This window comes from Xenopus laevis, chromosome 7S (genome assembly GCF_017654675.1).
Source record: "Xenopus laevis strain J_2021 chromosome 7S, Xenopus_laevis_v10.1, whole genome shotgun sequence".
Taxonomy (NCBI): Eukaryota; Metazoa; Chordata; class Amphibia; order Anura; family Pipidae; genus Xenopus; species Xenopus laevis.
In genome coordinates, this window is record NC_054384.1 from 109,424,266 (window position 1) to 109,443,435 (window position 19,170).

Below are 19,170 nucleotides of genomic sequence, written 5' to 3' on the forward strand. Positions count from 1 at the left end.
CTCTGATTGGCTGTTGAGAAGCTAAGCTTAGGGCTCGTCACTAATTATCCAGCAGAAAATGAGCTTCCCTGGCTGTAATATAAGCTGATGCTACAGGTTTGCTGATTATTCAATTCTGATGCTAATTGCACTGTTTTCTGTGCTGCCATGTAGTAATTATGTGTATTAATTACTAATCAGCCTTATATTGTGACATTTCTATTCTATGTGTACTGTATATTGTGAGTGGCTCACTAAGCTCAGTAAGTGACAGCAGCACAGAGCATGTGCAGTGAATCAGCAGAAAAGAAGATGGGGAGCTACTCTGGCATCTTTGGAGACACAGATCTTTACTGCTAAAGGGCTGTGGTTGCCTTGGGCTGGTACAGAAGCCAAAAACCTCTTTTGGTTAAACTTTAGTTCTTCTTTAATTCTCATTATGGGGTCCACCCAAAAAATAAAAAAATAAAAGAACGTACAGGAACCAGATTATGTAAGGCACCTAAGAAAATATTTTCCAGGATCTAATGAGGATAAAATATGCTACCTGAGCACTATTATCTGTGGCAAGTACTTCATTGGAATTGCTTAGAATTATTCATGGGGTTGCCTCACATTAGGGTATCTCTCAGACCTCCTGCATTAGGTTGCACATCTTCACCCCAGATGGATCCACATTCATCCTTTTCCTTAGGGGAATCCAAGAGTAAAAATCTAAACCCATCCCTTTATACATTTGGGGAATAAACTGACCAATAGCAATCTAACCCACCCACTGTGTATAATATCAACTGTAACACATGTAACACTACATGGGAACTAAATTCCATAGAGATGACAAATCACTCTTCAAGTATAGTCCATCACAAAGATGTCCAGCAGGGAGTTTGGTCTCTCAATATTGACTGAGCCTGGTGAAAGCAGAAAAGCCACTTCTGTTAGTAAGGCTTTGAGTTTAATTGTAAATTGTTGGCTACATTTTATTGCATTAGCAAAGATATTCTCACAAAGTTAACTCTTATATACACATGTGGTCATTACTCATTAAGATGAGAAGAGAAAATTAGTAAATAAATAAAAGACCAGAGCATGTTCGTTGGGTAATAGCTTTTCTCCATTGAAGATCTTACTTGTTCTGTAGCTTGACCTGTAGACTCCAGATAAGACAGGTCTTCAGGTCCCATTTAGTGATGGGCGAATTTGCGCCGTTTCGCTTCGCCGAAAAATTTGCGAATTTCGTGCGAAATTCGGGAAACGGCAAAAAATTCGCGAAACTACGCCGGCGTCTCGTTTTTGACGCCGAAGTCCATTTTTTCGGAAAAATTTTTTTTGATGCCAGCGAATTTTTGCCGTGAATTTTCGCAGGAGTTTCGCGAATTTATTCGCTGGCGGCGAATTGCGCAAATTCGCCGCGAATTTGCGCCTGGCGAATACATTCGCCCATCACTAGTCCCATCAAATGATCAGGAATTCTTAAATATCTATTTTGCAATCAAAGGGCTAGTGCAAATAGTTAGCAAATCATTGGTTTCCCTTTATAAAAATAAAGAAGATTAATTATGCAGCCCTAATTTGCAAAACAGAATTTCGAAACATCCACTACAATTTAGTAAACAAAATATTTAATGTCAATGCTTCCCCTTTAAGCTAGTGTCATATGCAACTTGAAATGGTTAGAATCCCCACTCCTACGTATATGCCCTTGAGATGCCAATTGGGACATAAATAAGAGTAAGATGGTTCAATGTTCCATATTCATCAAAGCCTTAGAATTTCAGAAAATGCTTTCTCCACTTAATTAAAAAGTCTCTGGATTTGTCACAAATGTGACTATTATATATTGAAATTCTGAAAAACCTGTTTCCAACATAACTATAAATATTTAACAATGCCAGGGGCCTTTTTTTTCAGCCCTAGCTCTGACAATGCTGTTAACAGACAGACTTTATTGGCAGTGAGACAGACGGGTGCTGGGAGAATTAATTTGCAGAACGACTGAGATCATTATAGATGTCCATTCTATGGTCTCTGAGCTCCTAGGAAGGGAAAACAAACAAAACAGGTGTCAGCCCCACACGCTTTATATAACAATGCTTTCATTTAGGTTATATAGCTGGAGGAGTCGATGGGGCAAATTCACTAAGATTCGTAGTTGCGCCAGGCGTAACTTCGCCACACTTCGCCAGGCGTATTTTCGCCAGCAATCCGCAAATTCACTAAAATCCGAAGTTGCGCACAGGGGTAGCGTAAGGTTGCGAAGTTGCGCTAGCGTTTATTCGCTAAGCGAAGCAAAGTTACGCTAGCGATGGTTAATTTGCATACGGCGCCAAATTCAAATTTCAATGGAGGAATACGTAGAATCACTACAAATGCCTGGGAAACCTTCAAAACATCAAATAAAATGTTTATTTTGCCCTACACATGTGCCCACTGTATAGTTAAGTTGCCATGAGTTAGGAAATGTAGGGGGGAAGGAGGGGAGCCCTAAAAATTTTTTAGATCTTTTTCAGCCTATCACCCATGATATAGAAAAAACGCCAGCATTTTTTGGGACTTAGAAAAAATTTGAACTTTTTTTGAAGCAATCCCTATCTACTCTATTGCGCTTCGCCTGGTCTGAGGTGGCGAAAGAAAGTCTAGCGTAAAAGGTAGCGTTCAGTACACTGCGCTCGTTAGTGAATTTGCGTAGTTACATCCGTAGCGAAAATTCGCCTGGCGTAAGGGTGCGAAGTAACACTAGCGAATTTACGCCAGCGTTCGTTAGTGAATTTGCGAAGTGACGAAAATGCCCAACGCTAGCGAATTGATGCTAGCGTTCGGCGCTTCGGCGCTTCGGCGCTTAGTGAATTTGCCCCAATGCATCTGGCGCACAAAATGCAGCACCTTTAACAATTATATTTATTTCAACAATGATTATTCTATATATAGGACTACCATTTAAATAAAGCAGGGATCCCCAACCTTTTGAACCTGTAAACAACATTCAGAAATAAAAGTTGGGGAGCAACACAAGCATGAAAAATGTTCTTGGGGTGCCAAATAAGGGCTGTGATTGGCCATTTGGTAGCCCCTATGTGGATTCTCACCCTACATTGATGTTCTGTTTGGCAGTGCACCTGGTTTTTATACAACCAAAACTTGCCTCCAAGCCAGGAATTCAAAAAGAAGCTCCTGCTTTGAGGCCACTGGGAGTAACATCCAAGGGGTTGGAGAGCAACATGTTACTCACGAGCTACTGGTTGGGGATCACCGAAATAAAGTGTAATAATTGGCTAAAATACAATCTAATTGGTGTACAACAGACACACACACATTTGGATCGATTTAGTCAAAATTCAGTAAAAGAGGCAGTTTGACCTGGCATTTATTTTAGTTGAAAATGAAACTTCTATCTGGCTATAAGGGTTGCACTTATGTTAACAACCAGTAAGTTGGACTAGAGCATTTAAAATAATGATAGCAAACATCTGATTGGCTCCCTTGCCTTACAGTATTGGCCAATACTGATGGGCGAATCTGACTTGTTTCGCTTCTCATTGAAGTCAATGGGATTTTTTTTGTGTACGTTTTTCAAACTGTGCGACATTTTTCAGACCACGCAATATATTTTTTTATCACGGGTGTTTTTTCTCGGCAAAACATGGTGAAATATTCATCCCGTCTGGCGAAATATTTGCCTATAGCTTAGCAAGACAATGTAACTATGCTCTTAATAAACCCTAAAGGGAAATGCGAACTGGCAATAAACTGATAAGAATTCCAAAAGACGTTTTATATCAATGAATTAATTCAATAGTATAAAAAATATAAAAATTATCTTTAATTTTTAAGTAGATAAGGAAAACATCTAATCGACTTGTCTGGGTTACAGGCTGGGGAAATCTTTGCCATTTTTTTTAGCAAAAAATTAACTGCACTGTTCTTTCATATAATCAAAAAATCCAAAACTTTTTGTACAAATTCATAATTTAATTCAATGAAAAAAATCTAAAAATGTATTTTTAATCAAATGTAATTAATTACAGCCAATATCTAATTGGCTTCTATGCCTCATAGAGCAGGGGGAGTTTCTCAAATAAAAGTAACTGTGCTGCTAATAAACCCAAAAGAGTAATGGAAACCAGCGCACCTTTCATAACATTGTCATTCCAAAAGACTTTTTAAATGAATTAATAAATATATTTGGATTGAAAATGTAAAAAAATATATAATTTTAATTAAAATTAATTTTAATTAATTGTAATAATATCTTTAGAACATTTCCAATCAGATTTAAAAATGGATTTTCTGCCAGTATTTAAGCGAAAAATGTAACTGTGCTGCGCTCCTTTCATAAAATCATAATTCCCAAATCTTTTTATACAAATTCATTCATTTAATTGAATGAAAAAAAAGTAACTGTGCTCCTAATAAACCCAAAGTAGTCATGGGAACCAGCACACCTTTCATAACATTGTCATTCCAAATGTCTTTTTAAATGAACTAATGAATATGATTGGATTCAAAATGTAAAAAAATGTAAACTTTAATTAAAAATGAATTTAATTAGTTGTAATAATATCTTTAGAAAATTTCCAATCAAATTTAAAAATGTATTTTCTATATTGGAACAATTGGAACTGTCTCCAATTTGGAATTATTTAGGCTGCAGTGATGGACCTCAATGTTTGTAGCTTTCTGCAAAAATTGTTACGGAAATCTTATATTGTACTGCACCAAACACCAACCTGTATATATAGGTGCAAAATAATTAGGGATGCACCGAATCCACTTTTTTGGATTCGGCCGAACCCCCGAATCCTTCACGAAGGATTCGGCCGAATACCGAACCGAATCCGAACCCTAATTTGCATATGCAATTAGGGGTGGGAAGGGGAAAACATTTTTTACTTCCTTGTTTTCTGACAAAAAGTCACGCAATTTCCCTCCCCGCCCCTAATTTGCATATGCAAATTAGGATTTGGATTCGGTTCGGACAGAAGGATTCGGCCGAATCCGAATCCTGCTGAAAAAGGCCGAATCCTGGCCGAATCCCGAATCGAATCCTGGATTTGGTGCATCCCTAAAAATAATGGTGCATTGACATATAACCCAAATATCTGTATGCAACAGCTGCATCTCTAAAGGACAATGAGAAAAAGTTATCACATGAAAACTCAAAGACAATATTTAATTTGAAAAGAAAAAACTTTTCTCCAAATTCAGTTCCATTTTTTTTCCCATAGGACCAGATTCAATTCAGTGAGAATAAGTTATCTTGTGGTTTATCACATGAAAACTCATGGACGAAGTTCAATTCGATGGGAAAAAATTGTTTCTCCTAATTCAGTTCCAGTTTATTTCCCATAGACTTCAATAGATTTTTCATGTTATAAATCATGAAATAAGTTTTTCTGAATTGAATTGCATCTCAAATTGAATCTCGTTCATGAGTTTTCTCGTGATAAACCTTATTCTCACTGAATTGAATCTGGCCCATAGACTTCAATAGAGTTTTCACATGATAAACCGTGAGGTACCCTAACCTTAACCCTAACCCCCAACACTAACCTTTTTCTCACTGAACTGAATCTGGCCCAATTTTATAATGAATATAAAAATGTATTATTGTAATTGAATTAATTGATGAATTAATACTGTTTGGTACTTCTGTCTAATGGACTCACTTCGTATGCTGGCTCAGCCTCCTGTGGGTCTGGTTTCTGAGAATTTCTCTTTCTTTCTACAAAATAAAATAATCAATTTTAACAAAATAATTACAAATAGTCTTGGGCATCAAACTGATGATGTCAACAAACCCAACCCACGCAAACACAACTCATGTCTTTCTTCTCTTTTACCATATTTCATATTCTCTATCATGAAGGTCCAACCTGGTGTCACTCACCCTCCTCTTTTTTCATCTGGATTTTATTGGAGACATAGTAAGCGATTAGAGCAATGATAACAGTAATGACAACATCGCAGATGATAATGCCAATCACTGCGCCCGTATCCAAATGGAAGCAGCTGCCACAGTCTGTAAGAAGAGCAGATATACCAGTTACTGTGGGAACTGGGTCAGACTCAGGGGGTGGTACAGGATAAATCAAAAATGCAAATAATTTTTTGTAAGAAACTGAACTAAAGGTTTTTAATCTGAAATGTTACTTTTTTCAAAGGAAATATCAATTTAGTTAGGGTTGTATTTAGTTCAATAATAGACAGGGGAAACCCAAGTTAGACCAGATACAACTCATGGCTTATGACATGGAGTCTGAAGAACTGGATTAGAAGATACATAAATGTTTTCATGTTGAATAGTATCTGGCCCATTGTCTGAGCCCAGCTAGCTAACACAAAAAACCAATGCATTTTCATTGCTCTAATGCAGTTATATTAATGAAAACAAACATTTAATTGGACGACATTGGTCATGGTGGCCATACAGGAAAGACCAGGCAACAGACTGGCCAGGCATATAAAGAAACAAGTCAGGAGCATCATCCTTTGGCACAATCATTCTATCACTATTGTCACATGGACTTTCCATGAACATATTATAGTTTTTTTTTGAGCCCAAACCTGCTCAATCAATAAAACGACAATTATCAATGCTATAAAGATGTTTATTCTAATTGTTCCTTGGACACATTCCAATCATTGGATGAAGCCTAAAAGCTAATAACAATATCTATACTTGTGCAGCCAGCTTTACATAATATACTTTTCTAGTAGTATGTGCCATTGGGTAATCATAAATAGAAAACTGACATTTTAAAAAATAAGGGCCGCCCCCTGGGATCATACGATTCAATGTGCACACAAACAAACCAAACAAACTATATATGTTAGGTCACATGAGCCAATTAACAGACTGAGTTGTGTCTTTTGCTTCGACACTTTTCCCTGTTACAGTTAGAGCTGCAGTATTTCTGGTCAGGTGATCTCTTCCTGTTACAGTTAGAGCTGCAGTATTTCTGGTCAGGTGATCTCTTCCTGTTACAGTTAGAGCTGCAGTATTTCTGGTCAGGTGATCTCTTCCTGTTATGGTTAGAGCTGCAGTATTTCTGGTCAGGTGATCTCTTCCTGTTACAGTTAGAGCTGCAGTATTTCTGGTCAGGTGATCTCTTCCTGTTACAGTTAGAGCTGCAGTATTTCTGGTCAGGTGATCTCTTCCTGTTACAGTTAGAGCTGCAGTATTTCTGGTCAGGTGATCTCTTCCTGTTACAGTTAGAGCTGCAGTATTTCTGGTCAGGTGATCTCTGAGGCAGCACACAGACCATCACGAAAACGAGGCTCAAGGAAAGAGATGTAAAAGGGCAAGATGTACTTAAATATATCTACCCCTTTGGTAAGATGCTGTAATATGCCACTTAATTTGATATAAACTGTTGCTCTAGTATTCATTTTGTGAATGTTAATGTGAATGTTCCACAGAGATCTTAAATAAATGGGCTTTGAAGGACATTATGGAGAAACAAGAATAAAGGGTCAATGTACACAGTGTGCAAAGAAAATATAAGCTGTCTACTTGATTGCAATTTTACATATTGACCTCACCTCCCCATGTAAAAGGACATTTAATGTCAGCTGGTCATTGTATGTTGTAAATGCAAAATTCTAAGTCTATATATAATATGCCTAACTGCCAGTTGATCCAGAGAAAGGCGAAAAACCCAAGTGAAGCCTCTCCAATTTGCCTCAGAGGAGGAAAAAATCCTTCTTTACTCCAAAATGGCAATGGGACCAGTCCCTGGATCAACTTGTAATGGGGAGGAATTTGTGTCCTACTTAAAGAATCATAGCGGGAAGTGCTCTCACTAATGTTTTTATCATTTGTTGATCAGTTAATAGATCTTGATCTTTGGGCCAGATTCAATTCAGTGAGAAAAAGTTTTGCCATGGATTATCGTATGAAAAGTCATGGACGAGCTTCAATTCGAGGAGAAAAAAACTTTTCTCCTTATTCACTTCAAGTTTTTTCCCATAGGCCTCAATAGAGTTTTCACATGAGATCATTTTTTCACATGATAAACCTTTTTAAAAAAAGGTTCTCGTGGTTTATCGCTTGAAAACTCACAGACGAGATTCAGTTCAAGAAGAAAAAAACGTTTCTGCAAATTCAGTTCCAGCTTTTCTACCATTGACTTCAAAAAAGTTTTCACGTAATAAACCATAAGATCAGTTTTCTTGAATTGAGTTTTCACATGATAAACCTTTTTCTTAATGAAATGAATGTTGTCCTTTGTCTACCCCCATGGGCCCTTTTTTTATTTACAATAAATACAAAACAACGTATTCTATGGGTTTTGCAAGATACTTTACATAGGCTTCTTCATCAGAATAAGTGCTTTTAATATTTAGGCTTTCTAAACATTACCCAAGCTATTTCTCATATATAACCCCTGTCCAAAATACATTTAACCCCCTGCTTCGTTACCCATATACTCGTAATCTTGTACTTAGTACCATTTATTAATGTTGCTGTAATGTAACTTTTGACCAAAACAATTCATGTTTTTGTAGATTTTCTAAGAAGTTATTTATCAGTCTTACCATTTTGTCCCCAAACAGAACCTAAAAGAGTGGAAAAAAATAACAGTTTTAGAAACAGGATCCTTTTAATGCATGACCCAGTTTTATATATGGGCAAATACACTGAATATTTTTTAACACACATGAAACGGCTAATGTGCGCAGCAATGGTAGGAAGGGCAGCTGCTTTACGCAGGAAACATTTGATATGGAAATGGAAGGAAGTGGTTAAATGACCTAATAAAGCTCATTATAAGAAATGCATCTGTTATCTAATTTTATATTCTATACCTTGCAAGTCAATATGGTTTTGCTCTGTTTGTATGGGTTATTTTTTTGCAATTTCCACCGATACTTATTTAAACTCTGGGTTCCCCTGGAACTATAGCAGGGTGTTTCTATATATCTGTAACCTTGTTATGAGCTAAGGAGCTAAGGGGACCCAGCCTAAAGGCCAGTTAGGGGGACATTTGGGGTGAGTGATTATTTGTGCCCTGGGTACCCCTGGAATTAGATCAGGGTGACACCCCAATGTTTCTATATATCTGTAACCTTGTTATGAGCTAAGGGGGCCCAGTCTGAAGGCCAGTTAGGGGAGATTTTGGGTGAGTGATTATTTGTACCCTGGGTACCCCTGGAACTATAGCAGGGTGACACCCCAATGTTTCTATATATCTGTAACCTTGTTATGAGCTAAGGGGGCCCAGTCTGAAGGTCAGTTAGGGGAGATTTGGGGTGAGTGTTTATTTGTACCCTGGGTACCCCTGGAACTATAGCAGGGTGACACCCCAATGTTTCTATATATCTGTAACCTTGTTATGAGCTAAGGGGGCCCAGTCTGAAGGTCAGTTAGGGGGAGATTTGGGGTGAGTGATTATTTGTGCCCTGGGTAACCCTGGAACTATAGCAGGGTGACTGTTACCCCAATGTTTCTATATATCTGTAACCTTGTTATGAGCTAAGGGGGCCCAGTCTGAAGCTCAGTTAGGGGGAGATTTGGGGTGACTGCTTATTTGTACCCTGGGTACCCCTGGGACTATAGCAGGGTGACACCCCAATGTTTCTATATATCTGTAACCTTGTTATGAGCTAAGGGGGCCCAGTCTGAAGGTCAGTTAGGGGGAGATTTGGGGTGAGTGCTTATTTGTGCCCTGGGTACCCCTGGAACTATAGCAGGGTGACTGTTACCCCAATGTTTCTATATATCTGTAACCTTGTTATGAGCTAAGGGGGCCCAGTCTGAAGGCCAGTTAGGGGGAGATTTGGGGTGACTGCTTATTTGTACCCTGGGTACCCCTGGAACTATAGCAGGGTGACACCCCAATGTTTCTATATATCTGTAACCTTGTTATGAGCTAAGGGGTCCCAGTCTGAAGGTCAGTTAGGGGGAGATTTGGGTGAGTGTTTATTTGTACCCTGGATACCCCTGGAACTATAGCAGGGTTACACCCCAATGTTTCTCTGTATCTGTAACCTTGTAATTATTATCATGCAGTTTCTTGTTGCTTCTATCTTCCACAAGCAAATATTTAAGGTTCATTTTCTTTTTCTTATTCTCTCTTCTGTTCTCACTAATATTAAGTGCTTTAATAGGCTCTTAGCAATAACTTACTACGTGGATCCACAAAACCACAGTTGTAATGACCACAGGCAGAACTTTAGACAGGTTTTTTGCTTGGGTCTGGCGTCAGTTCTTCTAGTTTAGCAACTTCCTGTTTTACCACCTGTCCTGATCCCCCGGCTCTGTGCACCCCCCTAGATTCTTACTTAGTCAAATCACTCTTTTATATCACTGCTTATTCCCTTTTCTCTGTAGAAAGTCCACTTTGTTCATACATTAAACTTCCCCAGTTTGCATCTCTCATACCCACCATCATCTTCAACCATTATGAGCCAACAGGTGAAGTTTACTGTGGGCACCTCAAGGGTATTTATTTAGAACCAATGTACGATTTTGCTTAATTCTATATGCTCTTAGTCTCCATACGTGGAATCCTCTCTTTTCTCAAATACCTGCTAGATATGGGGGTGGCTGTTCTGCTATCCAACATGAACATTTAGCATGCCCATTGCTTACTATCTTCTGTCTCTTTTCTTTAGTCTAAAATTCAGTCACGTTTTTATACTTTTCTACATATATTAATAACATATATTAATACTATTGACCCATCATACAGTCTACTGGCAGCTTTCATATATTGCTTCCCACTCTGTTTAGCAATTCTAAAATGATGACTAACATTGACCTGTCTCTTCCAAACATCTTTATTAAGCCTTTTCATGTCTTTATTTTCAAGACTTCATCTTTTATTTTACTTCAACTGAGCAATAATGCCTCCCAGACACTTGGTCACTCCTATTATCACTCACTAGCTACTTTATTGCCAGACATTTCTAAATGATCTCCCATTTCACTTACTGACAGCGACTAATCAATGTCTCCTATCACTAGTAATACAACTTCCACTGTCTTAGATGCAAAGAGCTCAGTTAGAAGAAGGGTGGTTATTATAGGGGTGCTAGGTATGCCCATTCTCTCAATAATGCAATGGAAGTTGCTCCATCACACTGCTAGATAGGAAGAGGGTGGAGGTAGTTCATGCTTTTTTTTTTGTTTTACTCTTTTGAGGGAACAGTTAAGGGAAAGTTCCTCCTTAGTAAGCCCAGAGCTCAGTTAGGTTAATGTAATAATAACCGGGAGGCAGTGGGCATCCTTGACAAGTGCCAAGCATGCACGTTAGTTTTATTGGCACACTGCATCTGACATCATGGTGCTTGGCTCATAAATTCAAATATTTAAAGGGGTCATGGCCAGTTGTTTCTTGTCTAATGTAGGTCTATTTCCTAATAGTTCCTGGGTGATCTTGTTTTTCTGATCTCTGTTCCTTAACCTTAGCCTATCCCTAACATCTACAGTGAAACAGTTCCAAATCCAAAGAAATGGGAAAGATACCAACAGACAGCAGATCCTCTGCACCCAATGGTATCTTTCCCATTTCTTTGGATTTGGATCTATTTTGCTGTGGATGGGAGCAAGGAAAATAGATACATAATTGTAATCCTAAGGGGGGAATTCGTTCCATCATCATTGTCTCTGACATCTGCTACTTCGCTGCCTGTACTGTCCTATGCCCATTTACTGACCATTCTTTAGATCCTGTTTTTGTGCTGTGCTACTGTTGGTTCTGACCCCATTCTGTGACCCTGAATATGGCTCTAATTCCTGATTTTGTACTGCACTCTCCAATTGGTATCAGCCCAGCCTGACTTTCAACTATGTTCTTTGTTCCTAGTCCTTCTGGTATACCTTCAGTTTCCTTGTCTGCCCAGAACTCTTCTTGGTCCTCTCACTTTAAGAACTGGAGTAGCAGAGGGCTCCTCCCGAAGTGAAAGGCAGCTGTTATAGGCAAAAGTGTGAGCTGTGACCGGAACCTTGGAATTTGTTCTGGGCTTTGGAATACCTTGCTTTACAGGTAAAATCTGAGATTAATGCCCATTTGCTCTCCTAGGTTCTCCTGGAAGTCTAGCTTGATAGTCATAAGATTTTCTGCATATCATTTGATCGATGTTGAAAGTCTGTTATTTCAAAAGATACTGATCTCTACTGTTAAACCCATTTGTGATGTGATTCACTCACATCACAAATGGGTTTAACAGTAGAGATCAGTATCTTTTGAAATAATTCACTGCTCTTCAGTAACCCTACCCAATAAGTTATTCAGTTGTATCTGGTCTTCAACAACCCTACTGAAGATGTAACTTACACTGCAACTTTGGTCTTCAACTGCTTTACTTGCCAAATTATGTATCTGTTTCTACTAACCAACAACCTTCCATATAATGTAATTCACTTTTCAGAATCTATCTATACTGGTGAAAAACCAAAAGTCACTGAAATCTGAGATCATATATCTGGCTGCTGTTTGGAAGGCCTCCACGTGTGACTCTGGAAGGGCCCTCTATAGAGGAATTTGCTCTCTTGTTGAACTAGACAAATTCCTTTTCATGTAACAAGGAAATGATTTAGAGGAAATTAGCACAGAGAAGTTGTGATTCACATACACACATGCTGACAGTGCCGGACATTTATAGTACATTCGATAAGTCACAAGTCTCAAGCACAGATTTGGGCACTGTTACAGAAAAGCCAAATATGCATTAAATTTATACTCAAAAGGATTCAACATATGAACAGTTCCATCTGCATGGAGCAAGTCATGGGTCACTGCATTAGGAATACAAATATGGCAAGAAAATGCAAAGAAATGCCAAAGTGACAGTTGGACGTGATTCCTAATACCATAATAGAAGTTTATTTTAATGAAATGAAAATAAATTATTTACATTTAAACATTTCTGTCCTCATAGCAGGAGTGGAAATCTGTCATGGATTGGACACATGACAACCTAGAAATACAGTAGATTAGTGTATTTGTTATTATGAAAAGAGCCAGTACACAATGTCCAATCTCCATGCCCTTGTCATCTCCCCCAAGCGTCTTTCCTAGTTTAGTTTCAGGGCTACGCAGGGCACAAATAAACACTCATCCCAAATCTTCCCCTAACTGACCTTCAGGCTGGGCCCCCTTAGCTCATACCAAGGTTACAGATATATAGAAACATTGGGGTAACAGTCACCCTGCTATAGTTCCATCGGTACCCAGGGTACAAATAAACACTCACCCCAAATCTCCCCCTAACTGGCCATCAGGCTGGGCCCCCTTAGCTCATAACAAGGTTACAGATATATAGAAACATTGGGGTAACAGTCACCCTGCTATAGTTCCAGGGGTACCCAGGGCACAAATAAACATTCACCCCAAATCTCCTCCTGACTGGCCTTCAGATATAGCCATTCAGTCTTAGTTCTATCTAAGAGTCACAACCACCTCAGATCCCGAATAAGTGACTTTCAAGCTGGGTTCCAGGAGCAAATTTCCTCTAAATGGCCCAGACCCCACTAAGGGATCTATTTATCATGCTGTGTAAAACAGTGGAGAAAAACAATACCTGCGATGTTGGCCGTAGCAACCAATCAGATTGTTACTTTTGTTTTCGAACTTGTAGATGACTGTTGAACTCTTCTTGGTTGCTATGGGCAATATCACAGGTGATGTTTTCCTCCATTGTTTTAAAGAACATGATAAATTGACCCCTAAGTGCCCCTTTAGTGACGGCTATGTTTTCATTGTTGTGTCACATGATAATGACTGTACTTTGGTTTCACAAGAGCAACATCTGTCTTTTTTTCCCTCTGTTTCTCTGCCAGTTGCTTTTAGTTCTTTTTGATGATTAAACAGGACATTGCAAAATCCTACATCTGCTTCTTCCTCTTTGCAAAGACAAATAATCCTATTCTCTATATTTTCATATTCTCAAAAAGTCACTGTGTAGCTGGTGGAGAAATGCCTGAACCCTGTGGAGGAGGCTCTCCCTAGTTTAATCCAAACTACGATTGTCACCAGCTGTGACATCTTTGTTGGTGGGTGACTTTGGACATCTACACCAGTAATTTGGAAGAATTGTACCACTAGCCCACACAGAAAGCCCAGCCTTCTAAGAAGTTCATTTAAGGGGCCAAGGTGCAAAGCATTTTTCCCCTCAATGCACCCTGTTCCCCCATTGGAGCAATTCTTTGGCTCCTGAACTGGAATCCATAGTTGTGCCTTTCTCTGTATGTAAAGTTGATCTGAGTATGGAGCATATTAACCTTACTTAGAAATAAGGGGATACGTCTATTGTCCTGGCCTTCCCGATGTGTCTTCTCTATTGACTTTGATATAGCCTAAAAGTCTACCTGTTATTTTCTTCTTTACACAACAATACCATATCAACAGTCAATTCCTCACCACTTTGGAGTGATATTAAATAATGGGGACCAGTACCAAATTCCTGCCTCTTATCTGTGATATAACCATCCAACTAGAATTACAAAGCTTATAAGCTTAATTATTTTATCCTACTAAAAACCTTTGACTTCCAGACTACCCTACACCCAACCCTTCTTCCAGGAAAAAGAATCCCTCAACAAGTCTACATAGTAGCCCTTTTCACCCATAGATTGAGCCCTTAGTCTTCTCCTCCTAGCTTGTTATCCACCTGTTTAATCAAATGTTTCAGTAGAACAATAAATGTTCCTGAATGAGAGATCAAGAACTTTGGTGACAAAGGAATTTGATGTCATGTGAGATGATAAAGTCCTTAGATAACATCAGTGTGGCTGACCACCACCATTGTCTCCTTACTGAGTTGCTCCATTGTTGGAGTACTTTGTGTTTGGGATCATGGATTTGGTTTAGGCAGAATATAAAGCTAAGCTCCAAGGCCACATAACCAGCTGCTAAGGGGGCAATGTAATAAAATTTGCAAAGAGAACAAATAAATAAAAAATGTGCATGTCCCAATGGTATATTCTTCATTAGCCTTTTCTGGCATTGCGAATTATAATTGGGAACGTGAAGACCTGCTTGAAGGTGCCCTAAACTTCTGGCACAAATGTAACAACTTTTTCATTAAGAAATTGTATTAAAAATACACTGCGCACTATGGCAAACTATAAATTTAGCAATCACTGTCCTCCTGTTGGATGGGGGGCCAAGGGTTCTCAAAAGGCAAACTTTTTTCACTTTGGCAACATTTATTTGCATTGCGAATTATTTTTTTCTTTAGCGACCACTATTACATTCCCCCATTGGTCTTCAAATTCTTTTCTTACAAACCTACCAATAACATTGTATTCTAATATGAGGAAAATCATGGCCTCTGGTGTCATCTACTCGACTCCATTCTACTGCTCCATTTTCTTTGTGTTTCCCTTGGTTGCGAGAACTTTATACTATTGTTGTAGGCAGCTCATAACTTGTTACTGTTCTACAAATAAACAGTGATGAAAAAGCAGCGTTGTCCTTCTTGCTCTCTTCCTATACAGTCTGTAGACTTCTGTCAAATGTGTTCAGTCTAATAAGGTACCAAATGGGCCTCTTATTTTAGTAATTTAGGACTTAAAATGACTCACAGATGGTTACAGTACTGTATCTAGTAGAATTAACTCAAAGTCAACTGGACATTTTGGGGTTATTTATTTAAGTCCGAATGCCAAAAACTCAAAAAAATATATATTTTTTTTTACTATAAAATCTGAATTTGTAGTGGAAAATAAACTCAAATATTTCGAGATTTATTATACCCAGAGGATGGGGAAAGTCTGAATCTGAAAATCTGGCATCTTAGACCTGCTGAGGTTGTATATAAGTCAATGGGAGAGGTCCTTATCCTATTTTAAAGTTTCCATGGTCTGCGCAGGAATTAGACCAAAAATCTGACTATTTTGGGGTTTTTTAGGCAAAAATCCCAAAAAATCTGACTTTTCAGGAAAAAGCCCTCAAGTTTTTCCCAGATCCAATTAAATTGTGCTAACGATAAATAAGGTCAAATCGGGGATTTTGGGAAAAGTATCGCTACCTGGGGTATAAGAGCTCTGGGGAAGGGACATTCTATTTAAACTGAACTGCGTGGTTATTAACCCCTTCCAGAGGATTGGGACTTTGATAATAAAAGGGACTGAAATAGTCAGGTACCTAATAGTGAGTTAGGTAGGTCCCCAGTGCAGGACTGCATTGTGTATTAGATTGCCCAAATGCATTCACTACTGTTTATATAAAGTTTATATTTGTTTCGATTGCAAACTGTGTGTGTGTTTTATTTTTCCTAGTGGGACCCCCCTAAGTTGTGCTCCTCAGTGTTCCCTAGGTGGAGGCAATGTGCTGTAAATCCCAGTTCCCAGTATTCATATTCAAAAGGGACTCAGGGCCCCTGGATTGCCAAGGGTTAATTGCTATTTAGAGACAGTAACCAAATTTGGTCTGACTTTTTTTTATTTAAAACATTAGACAAATTCTGATTTTGATAAATAACCCCCAACTGTTCATTCTACTAGACTGTATATCATTAACTGGATGACTGAGAATCTTCATAGACATTCTGTCTTAGTTCTGCGGGACTGTTTCTACATTCCAGTGATAGAATCAGTTAAAATCCAAACATACAGGAGCTTGCGTTTTCCAAAAGGTTAAAGCAAATAATGTGTTTCAGCAGTGGTGGGCCTTTGTAATCTATGATGTGTCATTGTCATGTCATTCGGTTAATTGCAAGTTACAATGATTTACCAGATTCAATTCCACGAGAAAAAAATTATTTTTTAGTTTGTCATTAGTGATGGACGAATTTATTCGCCATGCGCGAATTCATGGCGAATTTGCGCAATTCGCGAAATGCCCGCGAAAATTCGCGTCAAAAATTCGCCGGCGTCAAAAATTTTTTTCTAAAAAACGAGACGCCGGCGATGTTTTGCGAATTTTTCGCAGTTTTGCGAAATTCGCTCATTTTTCGGCGAAGCCAAACGGCGCAAATTCGCCCATCACTATTTGTCATGTGAAAACTTATGGGAAATATTCAGTTTGAATATTCAGTTCCAGTTTTTCTCATAAACATCAACAGAGTTTTCCTGCGATAAACAGGGAGATTTTTTTTACTCATTTTTTACTCATTGGATTATACCTGACTCTATGGGAAAATCTGGAATTGAAATAGAAGTTAAGCTTTTCTCATCCATTTCAATCGAGACCCTTTAGAAAAAAAACCCCTAATTATAACATTTTGCTATTGCCATATTATATAGAGAGACATAGAGGGTGTGTAGTACAGGTATGGGATCTGTTATCCGCAAACCTGTTATCCAAAAAGCTCTGAATTAAGAAAGGCTGTCCCTGTAGACTCCACGTTATCCAGATAATCCAAATTTTTTTTTTAAATTTAAAAAATGGAAAAAACTGGAACTCAGTTATGTTTTTTTCAGCTCAAACTGAATCTCACCCATACGTTTTCACAAGATAAATCATAAAGTAACATTTTCTCGTTGCAATAAATCTGAACCCAATATCTAAATGAGTCTTTTTACAGCAATATCTTCCCAGAAATAGAGTCAATAAAGCAAAGGCCTTACCTAAAGTAGCCAAAACCAGGATGAGAAAAGTTGGACTTTGGCAATTCATGGTTCCTGGAGACCTGGGTGCAGTTTAGGAATGGGCAGGTTGATGACTGTATTTTGGGATCACGTTGAACTGTTCATGTGTTCTTCAGCTACTGTAATTGTGGCCTTTCTACTGATAACATGGTGTCCCTGGGCTAGTTCTTGTGTATTATCATCCTTCCAGTCTTTCATATATGGGTCCAGCTCTACAATTCGCCTATAGACTGTGTTGTGAGGCTCTTGCACCGCCTGACTCTGAAGGAAGTGTGTGAGACATCAGCAACAGTCACAGGACACTCTACCCTGGTCGCAGGAGGAAAGGGTGACTTGCGAAACCACAGATACATTTATTTTCGCAATACTTCAGCTGAACATGGCATGCGCTCATGTTGCACCCTGGCTTGTTGGGCTGGAGACTTTTCTATTATGAAAAAAGAGTTGAACTCCCAATACCAGGCTGTCATCCAAGTGTTAGTGACCCTGCCTCACTAGTTGCAGCCTATATAGTCAATATTTAGTCAATTAAACCTGGGGTCACTTCGTTTCTGACTCTAAAACAGAACAGCTGAGATGAAACCCTGGTATTAGCAGTCCAAAACGAAAACACGCATAACATATTGAATTGTACTATAATAAAATGGGCAAGTTGTTTAGCACTGGCCATATTGGGCAAAGCCATCTGAATCCTAAACAGGTAGATTATTTATTACTGAGGGCCACATTTGTAAAAAAAAGGTGATAGATATGTTTAGTTGGACCCAAAATGAGGCAAAAATAGGGGGTGGCCAGTGTAGTTGTAGAGGTCCATGTTTACACAATTGACATCTCTCTTATATATATATATTTGTTAATATTTTGTTTTGGATTGGATTAAAGGAGAAGGAAAAGCACTATTTACATTGGGGTGCCAAATGTTAGGCACCCACAAGTGATTGTATTGACATAACTGACACCGGGGCCGGGGGTCCTATCAGCAGGAAACTGCACCGGCCCAGGGTTCTTCCAGCAAGAGCGATCCTCTTCTGGCTTCTTCAGTCTTGGCGAGGGTGCGCATGCGCAGGAGCACGAAGAGACAAACATTAATGAAGAAGTCGCCTTTTTCGCTCTACTGCGCATACGTCTGCCCTGGGAAGAAAGAAGAAGAAGGGAGCTGATCACTCCATAGTGCTCACTGGAATAACCCCTGGGTCAGTTCAGTTTTGAGATGAGAGATATATAATTACTTGGGGTGCCTAACTTTTGGCACCCCCAATTAAATATGCCTTTCCTTCTGCTTTAAAGGGTTATTTACTCCAACCTCAATTTTGGTATGTGCTAGAAATTGGTATTTTGCTATTGGTCTTTGTTCCTTGAATTATTTAAAGGATTTAGGTCTAAATGTAATTGGCTAGATCGTTATAATGGGTTTGGTCAGATTTTCTTCAGCTCTTCTGCAAAGGTTGCGGTTTAATTTTTAAAAAAAACTAGGACACAGGAAATACAAACTAACAGCACACTGCAGCAAACATTTACTTTACATTCTACGAAAAATAGGTCAGGGTGCAGTTTACAGCCATTATATATTTATAGCCGTTTTCTTTTTTTCTTTTTAGATATTTGCATTTTGGCTCAAGTGAGAGTCAGCAACCCGTGTGCAAACTGATTAC

The 19,170-nt window shown here is 38.7% G+C and overlaps 1 protein-coding gene across 2 annotated transcripts; it reads right to left on the reverse strand.

Annotated features, from left to right (window-relative positions):
* Positions 1-1,357: 1,357 nt before the first annotated feature.
* Positions 1,358-17,825, reverse strand: tyrobp.S (transmembrane immune signaling adaptor TYROBP S homeolog). 2 transcript variants are annotated; one of them, NM_001127887.1, is given in 5 exon segments: positions 1,875-2,015; positions 5,646-5,701; positions 5,867-5,998; positions 8,518-8,538; positions 17,498-17,774. In NM_001127887.1, coding segments are annotated over 5 exon segments (315 nt in total). In that variant the 5' UTR covers positions 17,547-17,774; the 3' UTR covers positions 1,875-1,958.
* Positions 17,826-19,170: the final 1,345 nt, after the last annotated feature.